Raw genomic sequence first — 24,472 nt, 5'->3', positions numbered from 1 at the left:
TCCCTAAAGCTCGAAAAGCTACATCACTGAAATCACAGGTTGCAGTCACAAAACATGAGTAGGAGGTGGCCAAATGTTTAATTTTGCTCTACAGTCTGCTGAAAAAAATCAAAATTTTCAGTGCTGAAACAACATGATAAGTAAGGTAGATTGGAATGCGCATCATGAAATGAATGTCCTTATGCAACACTGACCTTAAGGTTTCTAAAGATGAGGCTTTTCCACGCTCTCTTCCTGGCATCTATCACAAGCATTGCAGGTGCTCTGGTTTCACATTCTGTCTTGTTTCCAAACAACATGTGTGAGCTTAGTGAATATTTGCCACCGAATTTCTTTTGTCTTGCGGATTCACTAGTTTAGCTGCATTCACCACTCCTCAGGTTTGATATTAAATGATTCTGGCAAAATGAAAATGATTTTGGTTGTATGCTATCCATATTGGATCAGGTAGTTTGACAGTCTGTTTTAACAGACCACATGATGCTTCTTCAAAATATAAAAGCTTTAATGCAAAAAGGAGGCCCCTAGCATTTCACAGTGAAAGGTCTGAATTTATTCTCAAAATTTGTCCTTGAAGTCCTATGACACCACATTCAGTCTCTAGGGTGAAGTAAGGAGGAACGACTGCACTGGAATCCATTAAATACAGCCCATCCTACACAAACTGCAATTCTATTTACGACAGCGAGCAAGGAATAATCACACATTCAAACAAATAATCCTCTACCCCATGTATGAGCAAATCAAACACACACAGATGAAAAAAAAAAAAAAAAAGATAAACTGTACCTCAGTGGATTGTGGAGTAATCCGTTTATTCTTAGGCAGGAAAACATATAGCCAGTACTTGTTTATGTGCTTTTAGCTACATGTGTTCTCAAACTAGTCCTTAAAAATGCCCATCTAATGCACTAAATACTTTCTTTAGGAAAAAACCAAGCAAGCTACAGGTACAGGTATTATTGGCAAATCCTTTCAAATATTTTGCCAAGTCACCACCTAATTCAAATCCCATTCTTCCCTCAAATGCGTGTAAAACAAAAAGCAAGCTGTATACCATTTAAAAGGTTAATTAACCTGTGGTCAGAAAAAAACAAGATAGGAGACAAAACTCAATCTCAAAGATTGAGAAGGGTTATGTTTAGGCAGACCTGTAAGGGGTCAGATAATATATTTTGTACGTGATAGAAACTCCTATGGTCTTTTCTGAAGCTTTCTGCAATACCTGTTCATTGGCTGGTTTGCTGTTCAGGACGGCTTTTGTCATTTTTGAGAACACTTGTGTGTTGTTAAACCACAACCGTGGGCACATAAATGACCTGGATTCCCTTTTTGTTCCTACTACCATAACCTGCAGCCTCTGCATTCCCCCCTCTTATTCTGTGATTTATTGGTCATAATTCTTGTTTCATTATTTAAATTTCATGATCCTTGTAGTCTTTTGTCTTTTACAGATATGAAGCGGTTGATATTTTTGACCATTAAAATAATAATACGCATGCTCATACATAATTGCAAAATTTGGACAAAGTTATATGACTGTTGCTAAGGAGGTGTAGCTATAACCAGTCTGTCAGAGGGTACTAGTATTTAAAGGGATAAAACCTTTAGTGCAGCTTTTCTTTTGGTTTCCTTTGATGCCTAACTGAGGAAAAGACAGGAGGTTTGAAATAAATATGCAATGGGTTTTGGGTACTATGAAATAACTTCCCCCTAACTTTGATCAGTTGTGTCTCCCCTTCTGTGACATAGCTCTAAGTCACTAGCAACAGGATAAAAAAACCTCCTTTTGTCACTTTCAGTTATTATTGGTCAGCTTTAAGGAATTAGAGTGCTAGATTAAAGAAAAAGAAAAAAGAGATTGAGATCATCTTGCAACAGAATCAAAGAAAACAAGTTCTCAGCTACACTAAAAGTGAGATTTGATGCTATTTAAGTGGTTACAAGGATTAGTAAAATGCCAAATTGGCAGTAACTGCACTTTCCCCCCACATATTTTGATCAGATAAGCTTTTTTTCCATTTTCATTTACTGACTTTGGTTTACAGCACAGGTAATCTAATCCAACCAGAATCCAGGCTCCAGGATGGTTTCTACCACACACGCTCACCGACTGGCACGGCAGAATGTAACCTGAAATGAAATGCTACAAACAACTATGGCAGACAGTAGGAAAAACAGCAAAGAAGAACAAGTGTTTTTCTAATAAGACCCACTGAGTAATTACATTATCCAGTTCAATGACTGAAAGCTTTTATTTTCCTTTTTAATTTAATACCTTGTAAGGGCTATTCCTGCATGTTAGATCTTTAACTACTAAACACCATTGCTTCGATGCTTCCCTCCCACTCCCTCCTTCACTTCCCATTTGGGTAACACAAAAAGTGTGATTCAAAGAAATGTGTGAAACGGCAAAAGCATTAGGATGATTATGAGAGCTGTATTTGGAATGGATTAAAGGAGGGAGGAATCCAGGAGTCATTAGAGAAAAGCAGGCTGCAACCCATATTACATTATACTGCAACCTACTGTAACTGCAGAATTTCAGCTGTATCAAATCCTGGATTTTTGTACTTGTTTTGAAAACCATTGACATCTTTCTTTATATTATTCTCCATATCCTCTGTGCCATCATATATGCCAGCCTTGACGGGTTGGCTTCTCATACGCCGCTGTCTGCCTTTAGAACATCAACGTTGGTACATGGAGCGACCCCATATATTTGTCCCTGTTCCTAAGAGGTGCAACCTGACTTTTAGAGCAGTCAGGTTCAGGAATAATATAACTAGGGCTAGGAATAATGTCTGCTTTATAAAGGAAGAGTGGTGAAACATTAAGTTTGTGATGAATTCAATTACGATTTTGATGTCTTTACGTGTGTGCTATTCTTTTACCAACTCTTTCTATCCTAAGCCTCAATCCTCTAAAAATAGTGTGTGTTAGTGACCCTAAGAAGGCAGCATGAAGCTCAGGAACAAGCAGTGTATTGTCGTATTAACGTAAAAACACAGTTTGTATCACAGCGTTACATTTAAAGGAAACTAAAGCAACACAGTATATCAATCCTCAAATATTTCAGAAATTGTGAGTTGGACCTACAAAATATATGGAGTTGGAGCTCATTGTATTTAAGGAGTTACTTTTGACCAAGTTTTTGTGCATCAGGAGTATTATCAAGTCACATTTTCCAGATTTTTCAGGAAAGAGGATTAGATGCAACCTACATTTTAAATGAAAGCCAGTATAATCTTTGGGAAAACAAGAAGCAGGAAGACTTGGCAGTACTGGTGGGCAGGGATTCTACTCTTTAAAAAACACTTATTTATAAAGAAGAAGAGGTGCCCAACAGTCTTTATACTAGTAAAGCTGGTAATAGGAAGCTTTTTCTAATGAAGAATTGCAGAATTGCTCCCCCCAAAATGAATGTACATCTGGATAGTTATATATGATCTAAAGCAGCATTGGTGGTTGTTAAAACTAATATTATTACTAAGCTTGGGTGGGATTATTTACAGAATAAGGCTTTTTAAAATAAACAAGCTAAGAATATTAGTGGTATGTGGACAAGATTTAGTTATCTTTACCTTACTGGAATTTCGCCACACGTGGTAAGTATGCTTTCCTTTTGTCTAAATCAGGTGCTGAGCTCCATCCATCCCTGTGCCTACACAGAGCTCTCTTGAGGTCTGCAGGGCTCCACTGCTGACATAAAGACATTACTACAGAATGGCACTACAGCTGGTTCAGTTAGGCCAGTTTACAGTACAGGGGGTCAAGTTCATTAAATATTTTGTTTTCTGATGGGGCATCTAGTTTTTACAGAATGGCCATTCGGTATCATGTTGCTTTTAGAAGAATGTAGCACACGCTGTGCAAAAATAAAGAGATGAAGACTATCAAATGAGAAGTAAATATATGTTCTACATAAGACCTATTTCAAAAACTCCTCTGCAAATGTATTGGGGGGAATCATACAATAAGAGGCCAGCTTCACTGCGCTTCAGTGATCGACAAGCTTCACAATTCTAGCATTTATAAACATTTTACAAATCTTTTGATAGCAAATGGATTAAAAGCAAGTCACTGGTCCAAGTTTTAAGTAACAGTCACAATCACTCTGCTCTGTTGTTTCAGGACCTGCTCTTGCACTGCAGCATTTGGTATTTCAGATCAGATACAGAATGTTTTTGAATAATTCACGTCTTTATGCAGAACGTTTTGTCATTGTTATTTTTTCCTTATCATAATACAAAAATAACCTGGAACTGGAAGGATGGATGTTCACCTGTAACTATGTAAGCACTAACACAAGCCTAATTTTTTCTCACAAATAGAAAGCAAGCAGTAAGTATCTTCTGCTTATTACCAAAGGTGGTGAAAGTTACAACCACATCCAGGAAGCTGGCTGGGTGCCTGGACAGCAATACCGTACTTGCATTAGTAGAATGAGCTATATGTTTAATATTTGCTATAATATTTCTGTGATATTTCTTCTTTTGTAGTCAACTAGGCCTAGTTTGATGGTAGAATTATTAAAAACATAAATTAAATATATCTAGGCATAACAAATTACATAAATATAGAAGACAAAACAAAGGCGATGCTTGTAAGAGCAGAGAGATTTGTGTGAACTGATAATTTATTATATCTTAGATTTAGAATATGCAGTTGTCCTGGTCAAATAAATAAAGTAGACATGCAATATTATAAACTGACAATGTTTTTTGTAGAGCAATTCATTATAACGCTCACATACTTTCCAAGTATATTTTTCATAAATGTTGAATGCTTATGTTATTTTTACCCATGCAGATAGTGTTGAAGGATCCTTCAAAAGTCACACTAGAGAAATGCAGCTGCAAAACAAAACAGAACTTCCAGAATAATTATATTTCTGAAATAGCATTTGCATATTTTATCTACCTCATACATATTATAATTAAGGAGGAGGTAACGATTTTTGCTCAGAAACAGAAAATTCTCTATATAAAACTTCATATTCACAACAGCTTGTAGCTAGTTAAATGTATGCATCTATTAAAGACACAGCAGAACATAATCTTCACTTTTTGGGTACTTATTCTTACTTGTATTACCTTTACTGTGGATAATTTCATATGCTTATAAATTTAGACATAGAGCAGTTCACAAATCCAAAGTGAAATGCAAACTGTCCAAAAGGTTCACTAGTTCTACTGACAAAACAGCTGCCTCAGGCAACTGTTTAATTAATTTAATTTCACACAACAGGAAGGTCTAGTATGTGCTATAAGATATGTCTTCGTCCAAATCCTCCTACACAGGCGTACTCATTCTTGCAAGCAAACCTATGGGAATTTCGAATATGTGCCTTTTGCCTCATTCAGGGGCATGTCATCAAGTTTGTTTTATGCCTTGAAACATGTTTACTTCCACACATTTGTTTGAACTGTTGAATTCCACAGTTCCCCGAGTCTGTAAGCTACTTGCTATTTTACATACTCCTTTCCGGCACACAGCCCCTTTCCAGGCTCACTTAATGGTAACTAGATCCCAACTAGCTATTCGCTCTCCCTAAAATACTACCTTCCTAGCACACCTGAGGTGCATTTCTTCCCACTGTTGTTAAAAAAAAAAAAAAAAAAAAAAAAGCAGAAAGCTTTGGAAATTCAAAGGTGATAAAGAATATCCATCCTTCTGTGGTCATTAATGATTAATGCAGTGTCCAGATGCCAGTCAGGAGGGGCCTTGCTCCTCCTCAGACCATGCCAAGACCGGCCACCAGCTCCTCTCAGGCCTTGGGGCCATGAGAACCAGGCTGCAGCCACCTTTTGGTTTCGCACGAATGGAGACTGACACAGTTGTACTGTCTGTAATCAGAAAACCTGGAGTTATCTTCACCTTTAAGTGCTTTCTCTGCGTTTTTGTTCGTTCTGCTCTCTAGCTAGGTGTAATCTGAACGTTCTTCTAATTTAACAGGTTTTTACGGGTATCTGTACTAGATTTTCATGCCAGTATTCATACCTTTAAATGCCTTAGAAAACCGGTGTTCTGAACCTCCCTATACCACCAAGCAGCACAGAGAAGGTCAGAATCATCCTGCTGCTCCTCCCAAATTTTGGTAGCATGAATTCCCCCTTCCGCATTACCTTGCAACCAGCAGTTTACTCCAAATTCTCTTCCCTTGCTTTGCAAAAGACAATTATTGACTTGTTGCACTAATGCACAGAGTGAAAAACTAACTGCTTTCATATATGGTTGGGTGTGCAAGCTCTTGTCCTAAATGTCTAGAAGACTGACACCATCAGCAGACTCCAGGTGGTTAATCTTTTCCGTGTGCACCCTTTTCCAGAGATCATTTATACTTCTACCCTTGGTCATGTCATAATCCCTCAGTCTTTCTCAATCTGATTTTATCCATCTGTCAAAAGCAGTCCGGTGTAGCGTTGAGAAATATCAGTTCCTTCCATGTGCTCGTGATGTTGTAACATCTATATAGTTTACTACTGGCTGGGAGTTTTGACCTTGCATCATCAGAATTCTTCTCATATCCTACAGTCCCAAAACGCTACATAGACCCCTTTTGAGATATTCAGATAAATCTCTCTGAAGTGGAAAAAGTCACTAAAGACCCTCCTGTCAATCCTTCTATATTGTTAAGTTCATTCTTTAGGTACAGAAATTGCTGCATCTTTATTTTCTCAGCAAGTACTCTTCTTACCACTTTGAAACTTCTGAAGAGAACCATTTAAAAGACTTCAACAGGTAATGAAAAGATCCCAGGAGCTTATGAACATGACAGACCTGCCCCTGTCTGCCTGTTCTCAAAAAACATTTAAAAGACTTTTATTCAACAGATAATGAGAAGATCCCAGGAACTTCTCAACATGACAGACCTGCTCCTCTAAGCCTGTTCTCTAGGTGTCCTGTCTTTGTTCCTCTTGGCTGGTATCTTGACCTTTCTGCAGGATCCGTTACACCTGCAGCAGAAATTCTTGATTAAATTTCCCCTTTTTTATCATTCTTTTTCCTTGGTCTGGCAGAAAGTTGTTTTACAACTAGATTTCCTAGTTGCCCTCTTGCTTAACAGTATGAACGAATGACCTCAAGCCTTACTAATCTCCTTCAGCCTTTCTTCAGCACTCGGTGCTTTGCGCTGAGTCCCACAGGCTCGTGGCAGACTTTCTGGTTTCTCACCTCAGAAGTTTCAATACACTGTAGCTTACCAGGCCTTGCAGTTCATGCCTCTTTCAGAGCTGTTTAATGCTACAGGGAACAAGTTTGTTATTGCTGAGAAATCTGTCCTGGGCAAGCTCCAGTTCTGAGATGCTGCATTGTTCATCAGGACAGAGTTGATCGTACTTCTGTTGCGACATTTTAAGCTTTGCAGGTCAAACTCCTACTCAGTTTGTGCTTTAATCTCATATATAGTGGGAGGGCCCAGGAATCTTCCCAAAATGTTGCAGTCATACTGTTTTCCATGCTGCAGTAAAACGTGCAGGTTGTATTCAGCACACATTGGTTATTTTTCTTCAGTTACTCACTGACCGTGCTGGCTCTATTAAACAGGATGAAGCCAAGGACCCCTTTTCCACGCTTTGTGTCATGGCTTGAGACAACAGTCCCCTACTCTGATGTTTCTCTCTATCTATCCCATTTGTCTACAGGATTCTCAGGAATTCTACCATGTCAAGCTGCTACTGAAGATACTTAGTTATCAATTGGTTGATCAAGAGAAAGATTACGTTACAAATTTTGGTGGCCAAAGTTTCTTTTCTGATTTTCACATATTTTCCAGCATCATACATTATTGGCTGAGATTTATCGATTTAGATTTATTGAATATTTTAGGAAGAGCAATCTTTTACATTCAATTGAATTGAACACCTGAAGGGAGGCAGTAAACACGACTGAGGCAGACTGTCAGTGCTATCCAGGGACAGCACAAGAGTCAATGCGCACAAATTAAAACACAGTCACGTCTGCTTAAACAGAAGAAAAAACACTTGTACTGTGATGGTGGTTGAACACTGGAACAGGTTGTCCAGCGAGGTGGTGGCATCTGCATCCTTGGAGATCTCCAGCACCCAGCTGGACACGGCCCTGAGCGATGGCTCTTCTGCGGCCAACAAAAGGTTAGGAAATGACTTCTCTGAAATACGCACACCTGCAAAATATTTATAATCAAAATACCATCTGAAGCAGCTAACAAAATACATAAATTATAATTCCTAAATAAGTAGGTATGAGTCAAATGGTACCTAGAAACCTTTTAGTCTAGCTGGCCTTCTGTCCCACGGATTTCCAGGTAAGCGGATCTTACATACGAAACATGATTGTGCCCCGGTAAGAAATACACTTGTGCAGGAAAGGTTGGAAGATTACTCTGTTGTAATTCACATCTGTACCGATGAAGAGCTTCCTTCACTCAACATCTGCCTGTCTCTGGTCTTCACTCACAATCTCTTCACGACCTTTTCTTGCTTTTTTCCCCACAGTTTCCAAAACGGAGCCATGTCAGGACCTCACACGATACTATGCTGCAAATAGTAAAAGGCCCAGGGGGGTTAGAAATTAGGTCTGAGGACATCACGGGATCCTGCTTTCCAAAAAAGACAAAATTAAGAAAGTTCACGAGCCGTTCCCGTTTCCTTCGCTCCCTGCGCCGCCGGCTTCCTCCCCAGCCCCGCAGCGGCTCCAGGACCAACCCCGGCCCCGCCGCGGCCCCGCCGCAGCCCCGCACACGGGCCGGGGGGCGGCGGCTCTGCCGCAGGCCGCGGCGGCGGGCAGGGCCCGGCGGGGCGGGCGGCTCTGCCGCAGCGGCGCGCAGGTGAGCTCCTGCCCGCGCCCGGCGGCGGCAGCGGGGCGGCGCGGCCTGCGGGGGGCGGGGGAGGCCGCCGCGGGGGAGGCCGCCGCGGGGGAGGCGCCGGCCCCGGCCCCTCGCCCCGGCGGGAGGAGGGTCGCGCTGCGCTGCGCTGCGCCGCCGGGGCGCGGGGTGGCGGCGCCTCCCTCCCTGCGCCAGGCCCGGGCGCCGGGACCGTCGCCGCCGCCGCCGTCCCTCCCCGCCGGGAGGAGGCGCCGCCGCCCGCCTGAGGCGCGCGGGCTCGGCGCTGCTGCTGCTGCCGCCGCGGCGCGACGCAGCGGGGCTGGGCGGGGGCAGCGGCGCCCGCGCTGCCGGGGCTGGCGGCGGCGCCTCCTCCTCCCCCTCCTCCTCCCGCGTGTGACCCGCTGCCGCATGTGAGCGGGGAGGAGGGACGGCGCCGCGCGGGCCCCAGTGTGGCGGCGGCGGCGGGAGGAGGCGCGGGAGCCGCGGCGCGACGGCCCCCTGCAGCCGCTTCGCAGGGCCCCGCCGGCGCCGCCAGCCCGCCGATGCCCGTGTGGTGCTGCCGCTGCTCCCCGGCCGGGCAGCTCAGGTGAGGCGGCGCGGGGGCGCCGGGCAGCGGCTCCGCGTGCGGCCAGGCGCCCGGCGGCGGCGGCGGCTGCGAGCGGGGCGCTGCGGCCTCCGCGGCGCGGGGCGGCCGTTGGCCGCGAGCGGCGGCGGAGCGCGGAGCCCGGCCGCGGCGGCCCGGGGCTGCGGCGGGGGCGCCCGCGGCCGCACGCCGGCTCCGCCGCGCCCCCGCCCGGCCGCGCCGGCGGCGAGGCGCGCGTAGGGCCGCGCGGGGCGGCAGGTGAGGGGGGCGGCTGCGCGGCGGGCGGCTCCGAGCGGCGGCGGGTGCCGCGCTGCTGCCCGCGCTGCTTCTCCCTGCTTCTCCCTGCTGCCGCGCTTGCCTGGCGGGTAATGCTGCGGCGGGGGGGCTCCCCGTGCTGGGGGGGAGGCGTTTGCGGCTCAGTTCTCCTCCGAAAAAATAAAAATAAAAAATCTGGCGATGTTCAGTTCACGCTCTCTGAAGCGCAGACTTCAGACCAAACTGAAGTGAGTGGCCTTCCTTTATATTATATAAAGAGTTTTCTGTTAACCACCCAGTCGAGTGTCAGCTTAATTTTGTGGGTTTTTTGGGTTTTTTTTTGGAAAAACAGTATGCAGAAAATTCTCCCAGGGTGTTTCAGAGCGACTGACTGGAAAAAAAGCTATTCTCTTTTATCTAAATACGCAAATTCAGAGGTGTGATGAAAGAATTATTCTGTGCTTTCAAAGGGATCATTTATGTATGTGCTGTACTTCTTTCCCTTACTGCTTTTTTTTTCCACGCCAGTTAAAAATAATTAATTGAAAAGCATTAAAGCAAAAAAGGCGATGTGGTTTAAAATATTTGTCATTCTGGGGTGCGTTTGGTAGGACCCGCATGAGGTAGCCTGAGGACCGGCTTTGGAGCTGGCTCAGCTCTGTGCGCACTTGCACCCCTGTGGGACTAGAGCCGTATGTATTTCACCAAATTTTACCACCGCAGAGCTGTCTGCCGAGCGTGTGGGGTTTGGGGGGAGGTATTTTTGTGTGCCTTAATATAGAAGGGTCTGCTACTTACTGACTTTCAATTCAGTGTTTGTTCTAAGGTTAGAAAGGTGGTGGCAGTAGCGGCCCCTCATTTAAGATCTCTCTGGGTTTTGGTGTGATGTTCTTACAAAACACGGAGCTGCTGCAGACAGCAGCGTTTCACCTGCTCCGCGTGCAGCCGCCGGGAAACCGCGCGTTGTAGGTAGATGCTGCTCTGCAAAACTCGGTTCTGTCTGTGCCACTTCTGTAGCTGCTCGTGCGCTAGTAAAGCTGAGGCACAGCAGCGTTTTTAATGTTCGAGGTTCTGTTGTAACCTGTACATACACCCCATAAAAAAGCTTTTTCTTTTTTTTTTTCTTTTTTTACTTCCATCTAGCAGAGAACAGTGTATTAAAGCTGCACTAAAGCCTGTGCGCTCTCTTTGAACCTCTCTTTAGCAAGGCGTAGAATAACATTACTGTAGTTAACTTTGAGCAGAGGCTGGAAGATAATACAGTCTACCTGTGCAAACCTGCAAAAAGAGGTGGAAGAAAAGCAGCGTGCTAATGCGATATCCTATCTGCTGTCTGCTCACCTGCATCCAACTCTTGCTGTTCGTGTTTTATGCATTTCCATTATCGTGGAGAGCTCACGTGCAGCTGTAATTCAGTCAGTGAGGGCGTAATTTGCAAATTTTATTTCTGTATTTCCTGCACTACAATAAAAACGAAGTACGTGCTTTCTGAAATAAATAAAACCTAAGGAGAGCTTCCCAGCTCTTTTAGCACCAGAACAGCGATCCCGGTGGGGTTGGGTTACCGTGTGTGTCAGTGGTGGTGTTACCGTGCAGCCGTGTCTCTAATTGTACTTTCAACTTGCCACTGAGGAAAGGGGTTTTGTTTGTTTTGGCTTTTGAAGTCTGTAGTGAAGCCGTGAGTGCTGCGGGAGGTCGGGCAGCGTGCAGTGCTGCTTGAGGGACATGGGAGCTGGGCGCATCTTGTGCTTTTTGGTCCCACGTAGAAAACAATTTTTGAAGTACTAGAATAGCTTTAAGGTATGCAGATTCTTAGGAAATAAATAAGTGTGGTCTGTTTTTAAAGCAGAAAACGTTTACATCAGGTGATTGGGGGATTTTTATTTAGAAAGTTATTAAGTCTTTATTTCAAAGACTTACCAAAAATAAGTGCCAATGACAATTTTTTTTTTTTAATTCATCATTGCCTTTTTAGCTATAGAGAGAGAGCGTGTCCTTCTTTAATGACCTGGAAAGGCTTCCGAGAAGGCTAACAAATCTACGCAGTCTGCTGGTTGTGAAAATGCTCTGTTGTGCAGTAGCTGACCTGACCGATGGATGGCAGTTCCTTTTGTAGCCGCTCAGCAGTGATAAAATAGGTTATGTCTAGCTTTTGTAGGGATCAGACTTTTCTCCATCTTCCCACCACTGCCAGCTTAGGCTGCCTCCCTTCTACCCGAGCAGAAGTTCCTGACTGTGAAGTCCCTGCGCTGCTCGGCAGGTAGGAAGGTGTGTAGTGGCTGCTGTTGTACCGTAGCTGCTCAGTCAGCCTTGGCTGGTCTTAGTATTACTAATTGTGCAGGCAGTGTGTCTCTGCTGTTGTGATAAGGACAGTGAGAAGCAAATTCCGTTGTGTGTTGTTGATCAAAATAATGTTTGTTGCTGCTTATACTTTGTTAGCTTTGTGTACGCCGAAATTAGAGAGACCTGCATCTCTGTGGAGCCATCTGTCCGTTTGTTATGCTTCTGCAGGCTTTCTGGAGGAGGAAATAGGTTTTTGTTTTTTTCTTTCAACTGCTGTTAGAAAAGCTGTACCGAGGAGTACAATTCTGTATGTTGCATGAGGAAAATCTGTTTTACTCTTGTTTTTGCAAATTCCGTGGCTTTTAAACTGAAGCGTCAAAAGCGAGTTTATTTTTGAAAGGGCTGTTCTGGTCATAAGGCAACTGTTTCATTTTGATTTTAATCCCTCTTTCCTTCTTCACCAGAAACTACAGTGGCCCTGAAACTGAAGGACAGCTTTTGAATTCCTTTGTCCAGTATTTTGGTGACAGCCTTGGGAGCAAGATTAAAAGAATGCCTTTAATAGAAGAAACGGTTCTGCCTGGGGACCCTCTTCTCACTCTGCCTGTAGTAATAATAGGTGAGGTTTTTTTCTATTGTGTTTTTTTATTATTATTATTTTTTAATTGTCTAGCACTGTCATTGCCTTTACAGACCTGCTGTACAAAGCCATTTTTAATTAAATAAGCATCTGCATAGCAAATAACTTTATTAGATTGATACAGTTCTTATGGCTAACAGTAGTGCCATTAAATCATGTAAAAGACTTGCTGTTGAAGTGTATTTGAATTCATCAATTCGTGGCTTGATGAAGTTGCGCTGCATTTGGCAGCAAATACTGCGTCCTAACAGAAGAACCGTTTTGATTGTAGCGTTGATCGTACAGGACTTGATTCGCATGATGCTGTTATGTCTACATCAGGTTGCACAGAAGTTGTTGATGCTGCGCTGGTCAAAATTTGTGTGGTCAACTGGAACAGTTGAAAACACAGCAAAATGTGTGTCGTATACTGGCTAGATGCTAAATTTGCTCATGAATTGCCTTTTACTTTCTGTTGCATCCACCGCTGACATCTGAATATTGTTCGTCTGTACCAGAATGAATCCATGTCAAATCAGCCAGTTCAAATCAATAAATTGTAGTCTCGATTAAATAGTTAAAGGCTCGTGGTTGTAAAACCTTGCCAAATGAGAGGATAGCAGAAGGAACAGGCTCCTGAGGTGGATAGCATTTGTTGAGAGTGCCAGGATCATTTGTATTTGGCCAAGGTTTTTCGGCAACAGCAGGTTGCCAACTCCTTAGTGACTTGATGAAAGGGTAAAGGAAAGACCTTGAGTAAAGGAGGCTTTCAGTAGTCTGGTCCAAAGCTCTTGGGGCTACAGCAAACCAACAGCAAGCAAGCAGAGAGAGATTCCAGCAAATGATGTTTTTGTGTAATGTGTTTGCAGTAAGCCTACGCTACTTTGAAATAGTGGTGTTTGTGCAGTGCCTGTTCTCAAAAGCTCTGTTCAGTGATAGCTTAAAATAGTGCTCACGTAATACATTGATGTGGATGTGACAGACATGAATCACTTGGTGAATTCTGCATCGTAGTTAAACAGCAACAGTTTCCTGGCATTTTGTCAACCTCGGCATAGGTTTGCCATATGGCTAATGATTCATTTTTCTCTGTTTAATTTTGTAAAGATGCATCATGCAAATACCTGTGCTCAATACTTACTTTGTCTGGAACTCCTTTTTATGTGCTCACACCAACCACAGCTGCCTTGACTGTCTCCAGTGGAAAACAAATATGTTATCCAAATTGTCCGAATGTTTTTTCTCAGATATATTAGAAAAAATTTTCAGGTTGATTTTCTCAGTTGACAGCCTGTTATCTCTAATTCATGGCTGTCTGAAGAAGCCTTAGAAAGGACCTGAAATGATATAATACCATAGAAGAACACAAAAGTAGGTTCTCTCCCCACCTTTCCCCCTGTACTACTGTTCTGATCTCCGTGCTATTCTGAGTATCTCAGTGATCTGCAGTTTCCTGTAGTTCATTATGTTAAAACATTCTTCTTTCAGTTTCCCAGAGCTACCTTCTTGTAGCACCATTTTAAAAATTGGAGAAAGATGGCACATATGTGTAAGCAGTTGACTTCATGGTTGAACATGAATTTATAGTGCCCTTCTTTTAGCTTCACCATTCCACTTTTTCCTGTATGATGTCTAATTTATGATTTGATTCTTACTCAGATTGTTCTGCATAGCGTACTGTGTTACTTGCGATAATCTTAAGTAACTTCTGTACTGTGCTGCTGCATCTGTTTTCCCCCAAGAAATTGTGAAGAAACAAATTCCGTTTGGACGAGTTGGAAATGGAAAATTTCATGCAGGAGTCCTAAATCTAGAGGATGCTCTGTGCTAAACATTTTCATCTCCTGCGCTAGTTTTGATCGTTACTGGGTAAACACAATATGGTCTTAAATTGTCATCCAAATTACAAGTCTTTGGTTATTTGCTTTAAATTTAGGCACATAATGGAAAGGTAGTTCTGCTGTAGGTCACTGTTGATCAGAAGCCTCTTTCACTACTTGGACAAAATGCTAGCTGCTTTTTAAATAGGGCTCCGGAGTTTGGCAATTAATTGATTACAAGTCTAAAATTTATATAATAGTAGTATCTAATCTTGTAGTCATGATGAGAAACGTTATGGGAAGTATTGTATGTGAATAAAGAGCAAACTCTTCAGGTTTAAATTTTTCATTTAATTCCCCTCCCCAGCCCCCCCCCCCCCAAGGATTTTGTGAGAGAATCATGGTAAAACTTATTGCAGCAGAGCTTTCATCCTACATGTTCTTGAGAGCATTTCTAAGAGGGAATTTGTTCACCTTAACACCATCGTGGCCCTTGCTAGCCTTTGTGTTGGCAGCTTTTGTTTTCCAGTTGGTTCTTTTTAGGCTTATCCAGTGGGAATAATCCTTAGCAGTGGGAATAATCCTTAGCACAGGGTTCTTGTATGCTGGTGTATGGTTTTTTCCCTCCTTTGCAGACTTCCTTGCAGACTCCATTATACCACAGTATGGAAAAAAAAATCTAGTTACATGTTTGTAAAAAAAAAATTTTTTTTACTATGCACAAGATGTAATTCTCCCAAAAGTAGTTAAATACTTAACTCAATCATGGGAACTATAGATACAATCAGTGTTTTCACAATTTCATCTGATTTTATTCTAGGTGGCTTCAACGTATTGCTAAGGCTCTCTCTCGCATCCATCTCTCTGACGTGGCAAGTAGATGTTAAGAGGGGCTTGTATCCACCCGGAGCTTTAAGCTGAAGTGTTACCTGCTATCTCATGCTGACCTCTGTTTGTGGGAAGGTTTGAGAGTTTGAGAATAAGGCAGAGTTTTCACTGTCTGAAAGACTCTTTATGGTCTTTTTCTTTGTAAATGGAAAAACAGGGATGGAAGTGACTGGGAGATATATAGGCAGGGTCACAAGTATTTAAACCATTCCGTTCAGGTTTTTGTTCTAACTTCAAGATCCCAATGTTGGAAATCCACAGTTTCCCTAGGCAGTCTTTTCCTGGTACTTAATGGTCCTTACAGTATACAGTTTCCTGTCAAGCACTTTAATGCTTTTGCCTTTTCCTCCATGTATTGGTGCAAAAGTTAGGTATTTGATAAGAGAGTCTTTAAGGGACTCGTTGTGCAGCCTCATGGAGTTGTTCAGGTCCTGGGCCTTGGGGAACATGCGCTTATTGAAGACTTCTTCCAACTTGGCAGTCTCAGGTCGTCTGTAGTAAGCATACGTGACTTTCTGGAGCGCATGTCTGCGGCCGGTCTCTGCATGCACCGTTGTATGATGTATACTGCTGCTTGGGACCAGAGCGAGCGTAACTCGGTGGAGGGGGGAAAAGAGGTCAGTGTGTGAGAGAGTGGGAATGGACAGGAGGACCAGAGTAAGAAATAGGGACTAGGCAAACTGATGGGGAATGCAGGGACTGGGAAAACGGTAAAGGGAGAGGAGGACGCAGGCATTGGAGAAGTAGGATTGGAAACTAGTGACAGAAATAGTGTGTGGGAAGATTAGGGGGGAGAGTGCACGAAGGGTGAATGCTGAGACCGAAAGGAGAGTTGAAAGGGCAGGAAGTGAGAACCAGCATCCTAACAATGAGGACGATTAAAAGCCATGAGGAAACGAGTGATTTCATTTTTAGCTCAGAATTTGAATACCATGTAGTAAATACCATGTGTGCCACTTAAAATGGAAAACAAAGACAAAACATTGAATAGTGTCTCATTAGGAGACCACTGTGCTTTTCATTCAGTTAATGAGGAAGGGGAGCTATAGAAACAACAGTACATAGTCCCATGTTTACATTCTGTATCCTAGCACCTACTTTTTTTGACTTAGCTTTCCCTAACTTTTGCTACTTGACTTTGCAATATGAACATTGCTTGAATACCTTGAGAATTTGCATGTTATAAGTACGATCCCCTACTTTGTTGAGTACTAGTCAAAGGAATAGAAATATTTACCTGATATTTGTGTTACCTTATGGTAATATTTTTGTCCCATCTATTTGAGACATTTGAAAAATAGTACATTAAAATTGCAATAATTCATATAAATAAATTATAAAATGGTATAAAGTAAGGATGTAGAAAGATGTTTGGTGTTGTTGCTGTTAGGCTTAGTGATGAACATGTTCTTAAATGAGTTTCTTGTACTTTAGCACTTATCTACTCTATGTATTTGTCCTCACTCAGCTTTTACGTGTCTATTGTGCTGGGTCTATAGCTTCTCATTCTGACTTGCACTGCCTTCAGCTTTGTTTCTCTTTGTCTGTTTATTTCTTCCTCTTGTCCTGTGGTCAGACCTAATAGCATATACTGCTGGTTGTGTTTCTATTCTGTGTTTTACAGTACGCAGTGCAAGTGAGAACACAAAGTTGTAAGGTGATAAAATTATTCAGATATCGGTGATTGATATTTATCACCTGGTCCTTCTGATACAACAGGAGTGAATTTGGCATACTAAACTATGATTTTTTTTTAATACGAATTTTGTTCCGTGATGTAAACAGGCATAAATGTCATGAACAGTCATACATATGACTTTGTTTCCATGTGTTGCATTTCACTGGTAGTGTAAACAAAAAATAACGATTTAAAAGGGTGGTTTAAATATTGTGCTTGTAGCTGTACTTTTTAACTAATTTCTTGTTACCTGAAAAAGATTCTACTGAGTTTGTTTGGAGGAACTTCCTAGTGGTAGACTTTATTTTACTGCAAAGACTGTAAGCTTCTTTGAATGAGGACAGTACCACACTATACTACTAATGTATAATTTTGTTGCTGCTTATTTGGTGACATATAAACTTTAGCTTACTTACATTTTTATTGACTCCCTTCTTTAACAGGAAATGGACCTTCAGGAATTTGTCTGTCTTACCTGCTGTCTGGATACAGGCCATATTTGTCTCCTGAAGCTATGCATCCGAACCCCATTTTGCATGCTAAATTAGAAGAAGCTCGACATCTTTCTATTGTTGATCAAGTAAGCTTTTGTTGCCCTCTTATCCAGATCTCTTCCTTCAACACAATAGGTTATAAAACAGTAGGCTTTCTTTTATGATCTTGTTTAAAATGCGTTTGCAATTTACATAAAAGTAGTGCCACGCACAAAAAAGGGCTTAGCTTTCTTAACCCACGAAGAATTAAGACCACAATAATACTCAGTAACTGCGTGGCCTCAAGCAGTGGGCTTTATCACTTGACTTCATTTTTCTTACCTGTAAAATAAAGGCCAGTTTATACCTTCCTCAATAGCTGTTAACAAATTTATATATTTCAGGTGAAAAGCAATGCATTTTAGGGACTATTTATCCCCCAAATTATGCGTGTTGCATCATGGAGAACTAGTGCACTTATCTAGTCATATTTCTAATGCATTAACAAGTAATTTTTGTTCTTCTGTTAATTTGAATGGAATCGACTCACCATCACTTGACAAAGGCTTTTTTTTACAGTCTGCCCTTTGTCATGTCCCTATTACTTGCTAAAACTGTCTAAAGCAGCACTTGGTCTTCCAGTGAGTAGCTGATAAAGGGATTTTGACTTTCACATGCTGGAATGCCTGGGCGCTATCATTAAGGACCGAGGAACACATGCTACTAACATACTTGAAGTACGCATACTTGAAGTTGAAAATATTCCTAAATAATACAGTTCTTCCTAGGACTCCATTTTCAGTAACATTAGAGATGAACCCATTTTTCTTTTCTGAACGGTATACATCCTTCGCTATTAGTGTTGTGGTCACAGTGGCTCTCGTGCTGTTCATTATCCCTGTGTATGTCTGATTTTTCTGTCCTATTTGAACAGTTAAATCTCCTCCACTTTTTCTCCCCTGCGTTTTTTTTCTCCCCACTTCTCCATTGGTTTGCCATGTCGCTATTTTCTACTCGCCCCACTCTGCTCCTGATTGATTACTGATAATGCTACTACTGTTAACTGTATTGTCTGTGTGAACTATAAGTAGAACTGGAAGCATGCATGTGTATTTGTAGTGGAAAAGTAAGAGTCATTTGGCTGTGTGTTTTTGTTTGTTTGTTTTAATAGCATGCTGTTTGCATAGGATGTTGACCTTAAGGCTTTTTTTTTGGCAGGAGAGTTAGTTGCCTTAGTTTTTGGTTACAGACACTTCATGTTCTTCCTCTCTCCTGTGCCCCCTGAGCTTTTTTCCCAATTTGGGAGGCTAAACTATCTTTTGTCAGCAAAACTTGGCCTCATGGCTTTTATGTTCTGTTCAAGTACTTGTCATTGCATTGTTGTAGAAATACTGAATCATGAGTTACTTCTAAAAAAACGTTTTGAGTACATCTCTGTGTTAAATATTTATCTGTATTTAAATTTCAGCTTAAACTAGTTCTCTGCTTTCTGTTGAAGTTCAACTTCTATACATCAGAATGATACCATGTAGTAAAAGCTGCATGAACATGAAGAACTTTCTTTCATGCTTTAGGATCTAGAGTACTTGTCTGAAGGCCTTGAAGGACGCTCTTCAAATCCAGTTGCAGTGCTTTTTGATACATTACTTCATCCTGATGCTGACTTTGGATATGACTACCCACCGATTTTGCACTGGAAGCTAGAACAACATCATTATATTCCCCATATAGTGCTTGGTAAAGGACCGCCTGGTGGGGCTTGGCATGTGAGTAAATTCTTCATGTCACTTACAGGATAGCTTTATAATTTTGTAGTTTTGGGGGTTTCTTGCTATCTAAGGTTGGTTGTTTAGATCCTAATGGCTGTTGCAGTTCCAACTGTTCAGCTTAGCAAAGCACAAATAGGTTAGAGGTACAAAAAAGGAAGGGGAAAAATTGCCCTTAATATTGGGATTTGTGAACATAACTGCTGTCTTGTGTGGTTTTTTTTCTCCGTTAGTTTAAATTTAACGAGTTATAGTGAAGTGTATTTTATGTGACTTTTTCTTCTATCTTTGCATTATTTCCAGGTGCTGTTCAGCTGTCCTGAATCATAGTGTTCATATCCCATTGGTTTCACCCTTTTCTTACATCTGTTTGGAGTTTTCAGGAACTTGCTTTTATTTTCCTTTTCTCTTGTTCTCTCTTCACGTTCTGCTTTTCTCCAATAACTTTATTAGCTCATGTAGTTATTAAAGTAGTATCTAACTATAAGATGAAAGCTTATTTCCTCAGCACTTCATATAACGTTCACATATTGTTATATCCTAGTATTTTATTGCTCTAAATGAGTACAATGAGAACAACTTCTCCATGTTTTACATAAATATATCCATTTGAAGTTTATCTGGTTACACATCTTGTTTTTCACCACAGTCTATGGAAGGCTCTATGTTAACAATCAGTTTTGGAGACTGGATGGAATTGCCTGGACTCGCCTTTAAAGAGTGGGCAGCCAACAAGCGCAGGTAAAACTATCACTTAGCATATTTGAAAAAGATGAAGTTACTATGAGAGTCCAGATATCATTATTTTAAGAACTGGAAAACAGCCTCACTGTTTACAGGAATGCCTCTTGCTTTGTTTAATAAATTGCCTGATGACACTGGAAATGTGTCTCCCCCGTGTTCTCTGGTGTAAAAAAATGGGCAATGGTTAGCCAGAATAATGTGTTTTGAATGCATCAAAAGCATATGCAAAGCTATACCATGCTTCCAGGCAGCTGTCGAAGTTGCACAAAGAACTGTGTTGAAGAGCACAAAGAAGAGCACAAAGAAGTGCTATTGCTATAAACAATTTTGATCAGAGTTGAGGAAAGATTGAGGGAGGAGTTTAAAATCTGCAGAACTACAGTAAGTTCCTCTTTCAACTTGGGCATTTACTTAAGTTGCTATGCATGCTAGCTTTTTTTTTTAAATATAATTCAGGAGGTCAGTATATTTCAGCATTTGCTTTATAGACAAATGCTGCAGCATCTAAAAATGATTTTATATAAGGATTTTAATTTTAAGAGAATAATTCAGTGTTTCCCAAGGTTATTTTCTAGTAGTAAGTTCCCGGAACAGATTTTGGAGGAGAAAAATTACTATCTTGCACAAACTCAGAGACTGTAAAATTAGAAATCATAAAATTACTCTCTTGTACGAACTCGCTCAAACTTCAGGTATACAGTTAGTTTACAAAGGCCTATGTGATAGCGTACAAACTTGGGCACTCTAGGTAAGCTTCTTCTAAAATCTGAATATTCCTAACTTTGGTCTAGCAAAATTAAAGGAAAGTCTGCTGCTGCTATCTGTCGTAAGGATTGAAGGAATAGAATTAAATTTGGGGGTATATCTTTAAGAGCAGACTGTTGCTTGTTTTAGGACAACACTTGCAGTAAAGAAACTGTACCTTTGTTCTTTAATCGCTTTCTTAGGTAAGCACAGTAATCTTGCCTCCTTGTTAACTTCAATCCTACAAGCTTCTTCTTATCTGAAGCTAATTTGTTTATATTTTAAATTTCAACAATACTAAAGACAAAAATGCTGACCTGTGTTACTACAGTTAAAGAAGCATATTTAAAAGTACTGCTTGTACTTGAAAACTTGTAGTCATGTAAAATACAGTTTCATAAGTTTCCTTATAAGAGGTCATGATCCTCTTCCTCAATACATGTCTCACAGGGCTTTCAGAGTAAGAACTTGAACACTTACAATTACATATACTATTATCTTGTTAATCTATGAGTAGCCCGACCTCTTGTAAATACGCTTTCAAACATAACTCAGTGGCTACCCTGATGTTCAGTACTAATGTTTCTTTTGGCTTCCTCCTAGGACTCGCTTTAAAAGAAGCAGTAGCAAAATTAATGCAATTGCTGAAAATAACTTTGTTTTCAGCTTTATTTTTTTAAATAAATGATAAAGCAACAAGCATAATGAGAAAGACATAGATGTAATATCAGGATCCCAGTGAAAGAATATTTTTTTAAATTAGCTATTCAAGCATCAAAAGCCTATTTCTATATTCAGTTTAAGATCCTGTATAATATTTACTTTTTTAATTCCTGTGGGACTTAGTTCTGTGATAGGGAACTACTTAATTTGATACCTACTGAATTTAGCTGTACACGAAGGATGTCTGAGTAACGTATTCTTTATTGTACTTGGCAAGTATTATAGCACACGTAGAGTTTCAAAGTCGGCACTTAATTAAACAGCATAGTAGCTCTTACTTGATCCTAAGTAAGGGTATTCTCACTGAGTAGAGTTTTTGCTAGTATTGTATCGTTGACTGTAATGAGGTTAAACTGGCTTTGTAAAACCCTTCCACAAAGGACTGTTATCCTGTTGTGGAACCGTAGAATATTTTTATGCTTCTTTTGCTTGTTACTTTAGCACTTCAAAGTTTTTCTGTCGTAGCATTGTAAATCTTGTCTTGTATCTCAGGAATCAGGAGAGCAAATAAAACAACTTGAATGGGTTTGAAGATGCTGAACTCCATGTTAGTTACAGTGAGCAGAATCAACCCTCTGAAATTTGATGGTCATACAGTTTGTCAAGTACGATGTTCCAACTAGCAGTACAGTCTAAATATTAACTGGAACCTTTCAATTTTGTTTTAGAAATATAAAGAGTGACCGAGTAATGCCAGAGGAAATAGCTTGTTATTATAAACACTACGTTAAAGTCATGGGCCTCCAAAAGAATTTCAGAGACCATGTTTACATAACATCCGTGTCCAGGCTTTATCGAGGAACAGATGATGAAGATGAAGGTCAACTAAATGAAAATATTTCAACACAGCATTTACAAATGGGAATGGAAGGTGGACAGAAATCACTGATTAAGAGAAACTGGGAAGTCAGAGGTTATCAGAGAGCAACAGATGGTTCTCACGTGCCATTCTGCCTCTTTGCTGAGAATGTGGCTCTTGCAACTGGAACCTTTGATTCTCCTGGCCGACTGCAAGTTGAGGGAGAAGACTTTCCTTTTGTGCTTCATTCCATGTCTGACTTTGGAGCTGCTATAAGCAAAGGCAAATTACGTGGGAAAGCAGACCCTGTATTAATCGTGGGTGCTGGACTTACAGCAGCTGATGCAGTACTGTGTGCCTACAACAACAACATCCCAGTAATCCATGTGTTTCGTAGAAGAGTTACTGATACAAGTCTAATTTTCAAACAGTTACCTAAAACACTTTATCCTGAATACCACAAAGTCTATCACATGATGTGTACTCAGTCGCATACTGTAGATTCTAATCTACACTCTGCTTACACTAGTTTCCCTGAACACAATGTACTTTCCTTCAAGCCTGAAATGAAATGTGTTCTTCAGAGTGCCTCTGGACTGAAGAAAATTTTGAAGTTTTCTGTAGCCTTAGTTCTGATAGGTTCTCACCCAAATCTTTTCTTTCTGAAGGACCAAGGACATGGCATAGGGCATCACTCAAATCAGCCAATCTCATGCAAGGGGAATCCCATTGAGATTGATCCATATACTTATGAGTGCACTAAAGAAGCTAACCTCTTTGCTTTAGGTCCTCTGGTTGGAGACAATTTTGTACGATTTTTAAAAGGAGGCGCATTGGGCATTACACGATGTTTGGCAATAAGACAAAAGAAGAAACATGAATTGATTGAAAGCAGGGATGGAGGAGGTGATGGGGTACCATAAAGGAGACATTAGAAGTTGTCACGTATGGAATTACAGAAGTAGTCTAACAAACCGCACAACGAAAGTCATTAGCAGTCACATTTTTGTTGTATACAAGTAACCTGCACTTGTATTGCTTGGTAAAGGATGCTGTTACTACAATGCTTCATCTTCTCAGAATACAACAATTGGTCTGCTATTACAACTGATCTCTGCTCAACTGGAATAGCTTCCAGATAAACAGAAAATGAGACTAACTTCTGTTGACCTGCCTGTCATCTCTTGCTCAGCTAAAAGAGCAGAATTCCTCTGGGAAAAACAAGCCTGCCAGAGTGGCTTTACATTTTAGTGTCAAATTCCACAAAATATTCTGAAATTCAGCTAACTTGTAAAAACAGAAAGCTCTCTTAGTATAAAATGATTCTTGGTCCCAAAGCAAGTTTGGAACCTTCTGTTTGAAACAAGAATTTTATTTATTTGCCATAGTAATACAGTAATACTTTGAGCCCTTAGTAAAATGGTCTTTACTATAAGGAAGATTTCTGTAAGCAGAGGCAGATTGCTCAACACTTATATATTATCCTACTTGAGAACTGGAATAAAAGAATGAGCATTCGCCTTTAATGCATGATTGGACAATCCGTTAATGTTTTTTTTCACTGGTAAGCCTAGAGTTGGGTAAGTGCAGAGAGACTATATGTTCCCCTACAGTGACATGTACATTCTGAGAATACCGATTAACATAAACAATAAAGTGCTGGTGTAAGTGCTCTTATTACAGTGTCAATATACTGAATATCTAATGTTCTACTGAAAAAAATGTTGGAAGGACAAGTACAGAAAAAACATAGATGCAGTTTTCTCAGCTTGTAGTTCAGGAATACTGAAGGAGATCACTTGACTGATGAATGATAGATATTCTCATCCTCCATTTAACCAAGCATTGGTTATTTCTCCTTTTTTTTCTAGAGCAGCATATAACATTAAAACTAGTTTAGTCTGTGGTTTTTGAAACATTATGAAAGAGGATTGAATTTCACAACTAGCTTAAAAAAAACATAGTTCCTCTGAAATCTTTTATGGCTTGTAATAAGACCAAAACTTAACTTGTACCTACCTCTGAATTTGAGATTAAGTTTCACATTTCTGCTCCATAAGGTAAGATCTGGAATTCGTCTGCTGGATTTGAGCATAGTTTATTTATCTAAACACACTCTAGGATTATTCCCTGGAGTGAGGTACACAGCTAGTTAGAAAATGGTTAGATTATCTTTTAGAACTCTTTCTGGAAAAGTGCTTGTTTTTCACTAATTCATTACCAGACATTTTAATTCAAGTGCAGTGTGATGGAATAGATGTTATCCAATTAAATTCTTTGTTTGGCTTTTT

The 24,472-nt window shown here is 40.8% G+C and overlaps 1 protein-coding gene and 1 long non-coding RNA gene across 5 annotated transcripts; one reads left to right on the top strand and one right to left on the bottom strand.

The window, feature by feature from the left end:
• Positions 1-7,794: 7,794 nt before the first annotated feature.
• Positions 7,795-9,122, bottom strand: LOC112983023 (uncharacterized). Its single transcript, XR_003259127.2, has 2 exons — positions 8,241-9,122; positions 7,795-8,146 (listed from the first exon to the last, which is right to left on the bottom strand). It is a non-coding gene; the product is annotated as an uncharacterized LOC112983023 (long non-coding RNA).
• OSGIN2 (oxidative stress induced growth inhibitor family member 2) lies at positions 8,790-23,858 on the top strand. 4 transcript variants are annotated; one of them, XM_064507769.1, is made up of 6 exons: positions 8,790-8,809; positions 12,392-12,546; positions 17,376-17,512; positions 18,980-19,171; positions 19,821-19,912; positions 22,051-23,858. In XM_064507769.1, exons 2-6 carry the CDS (start codon positions 12,480-12,482, stop codon positions 23,102-23,104), a joined length of 1,542 nt encoding a protein of 513 aa, XP_064363839.1. In that variant the 5' UTR covers positions 8,790-8,809; positions 12,392-12,479; the 3' UTR covers positions 23,105-23,858. The 4 variants fall into 4 exon arrangements, with proteins under 4 accessions (XP_064363839.1, XP_064363838.1, XP_064363841.1 ...); XM_064507768.1 differs by lacking the exon at positions 8,790-8,809 and adding an exon at positions 9,061-9,392; XM_064507771.1 differs by lacking the exon at positions 8,790-8,809 and adding an exon at positions 15,187-15,238 and having other exon boundaries at positions 12,413-12,546.
• Positions 23,859-24,472: the final 614 nt, after the last annotated feature.

This window comes from Dromaius novaehollandiae, chromosome 2 (genome assembly GCF_036370855.1).
Source record: "Dromaius novaehollandiae isolate bDroNov1 chromosome 2, bDroNov1.hap1, whole genome shotgun sequence".
Classification (NCBI taxonomy): Eukaryota; Metazoa; Chordata; class Aves; order Casuariiformes; family Dromaiidae; genus Dromaius; species Dromaius novaehollandiae.
The sequence above is the reverse complement of the archived record's forward strand: the minus strand, read 5'-3'. Positions and strand labels throughout refer to the sequence as shown.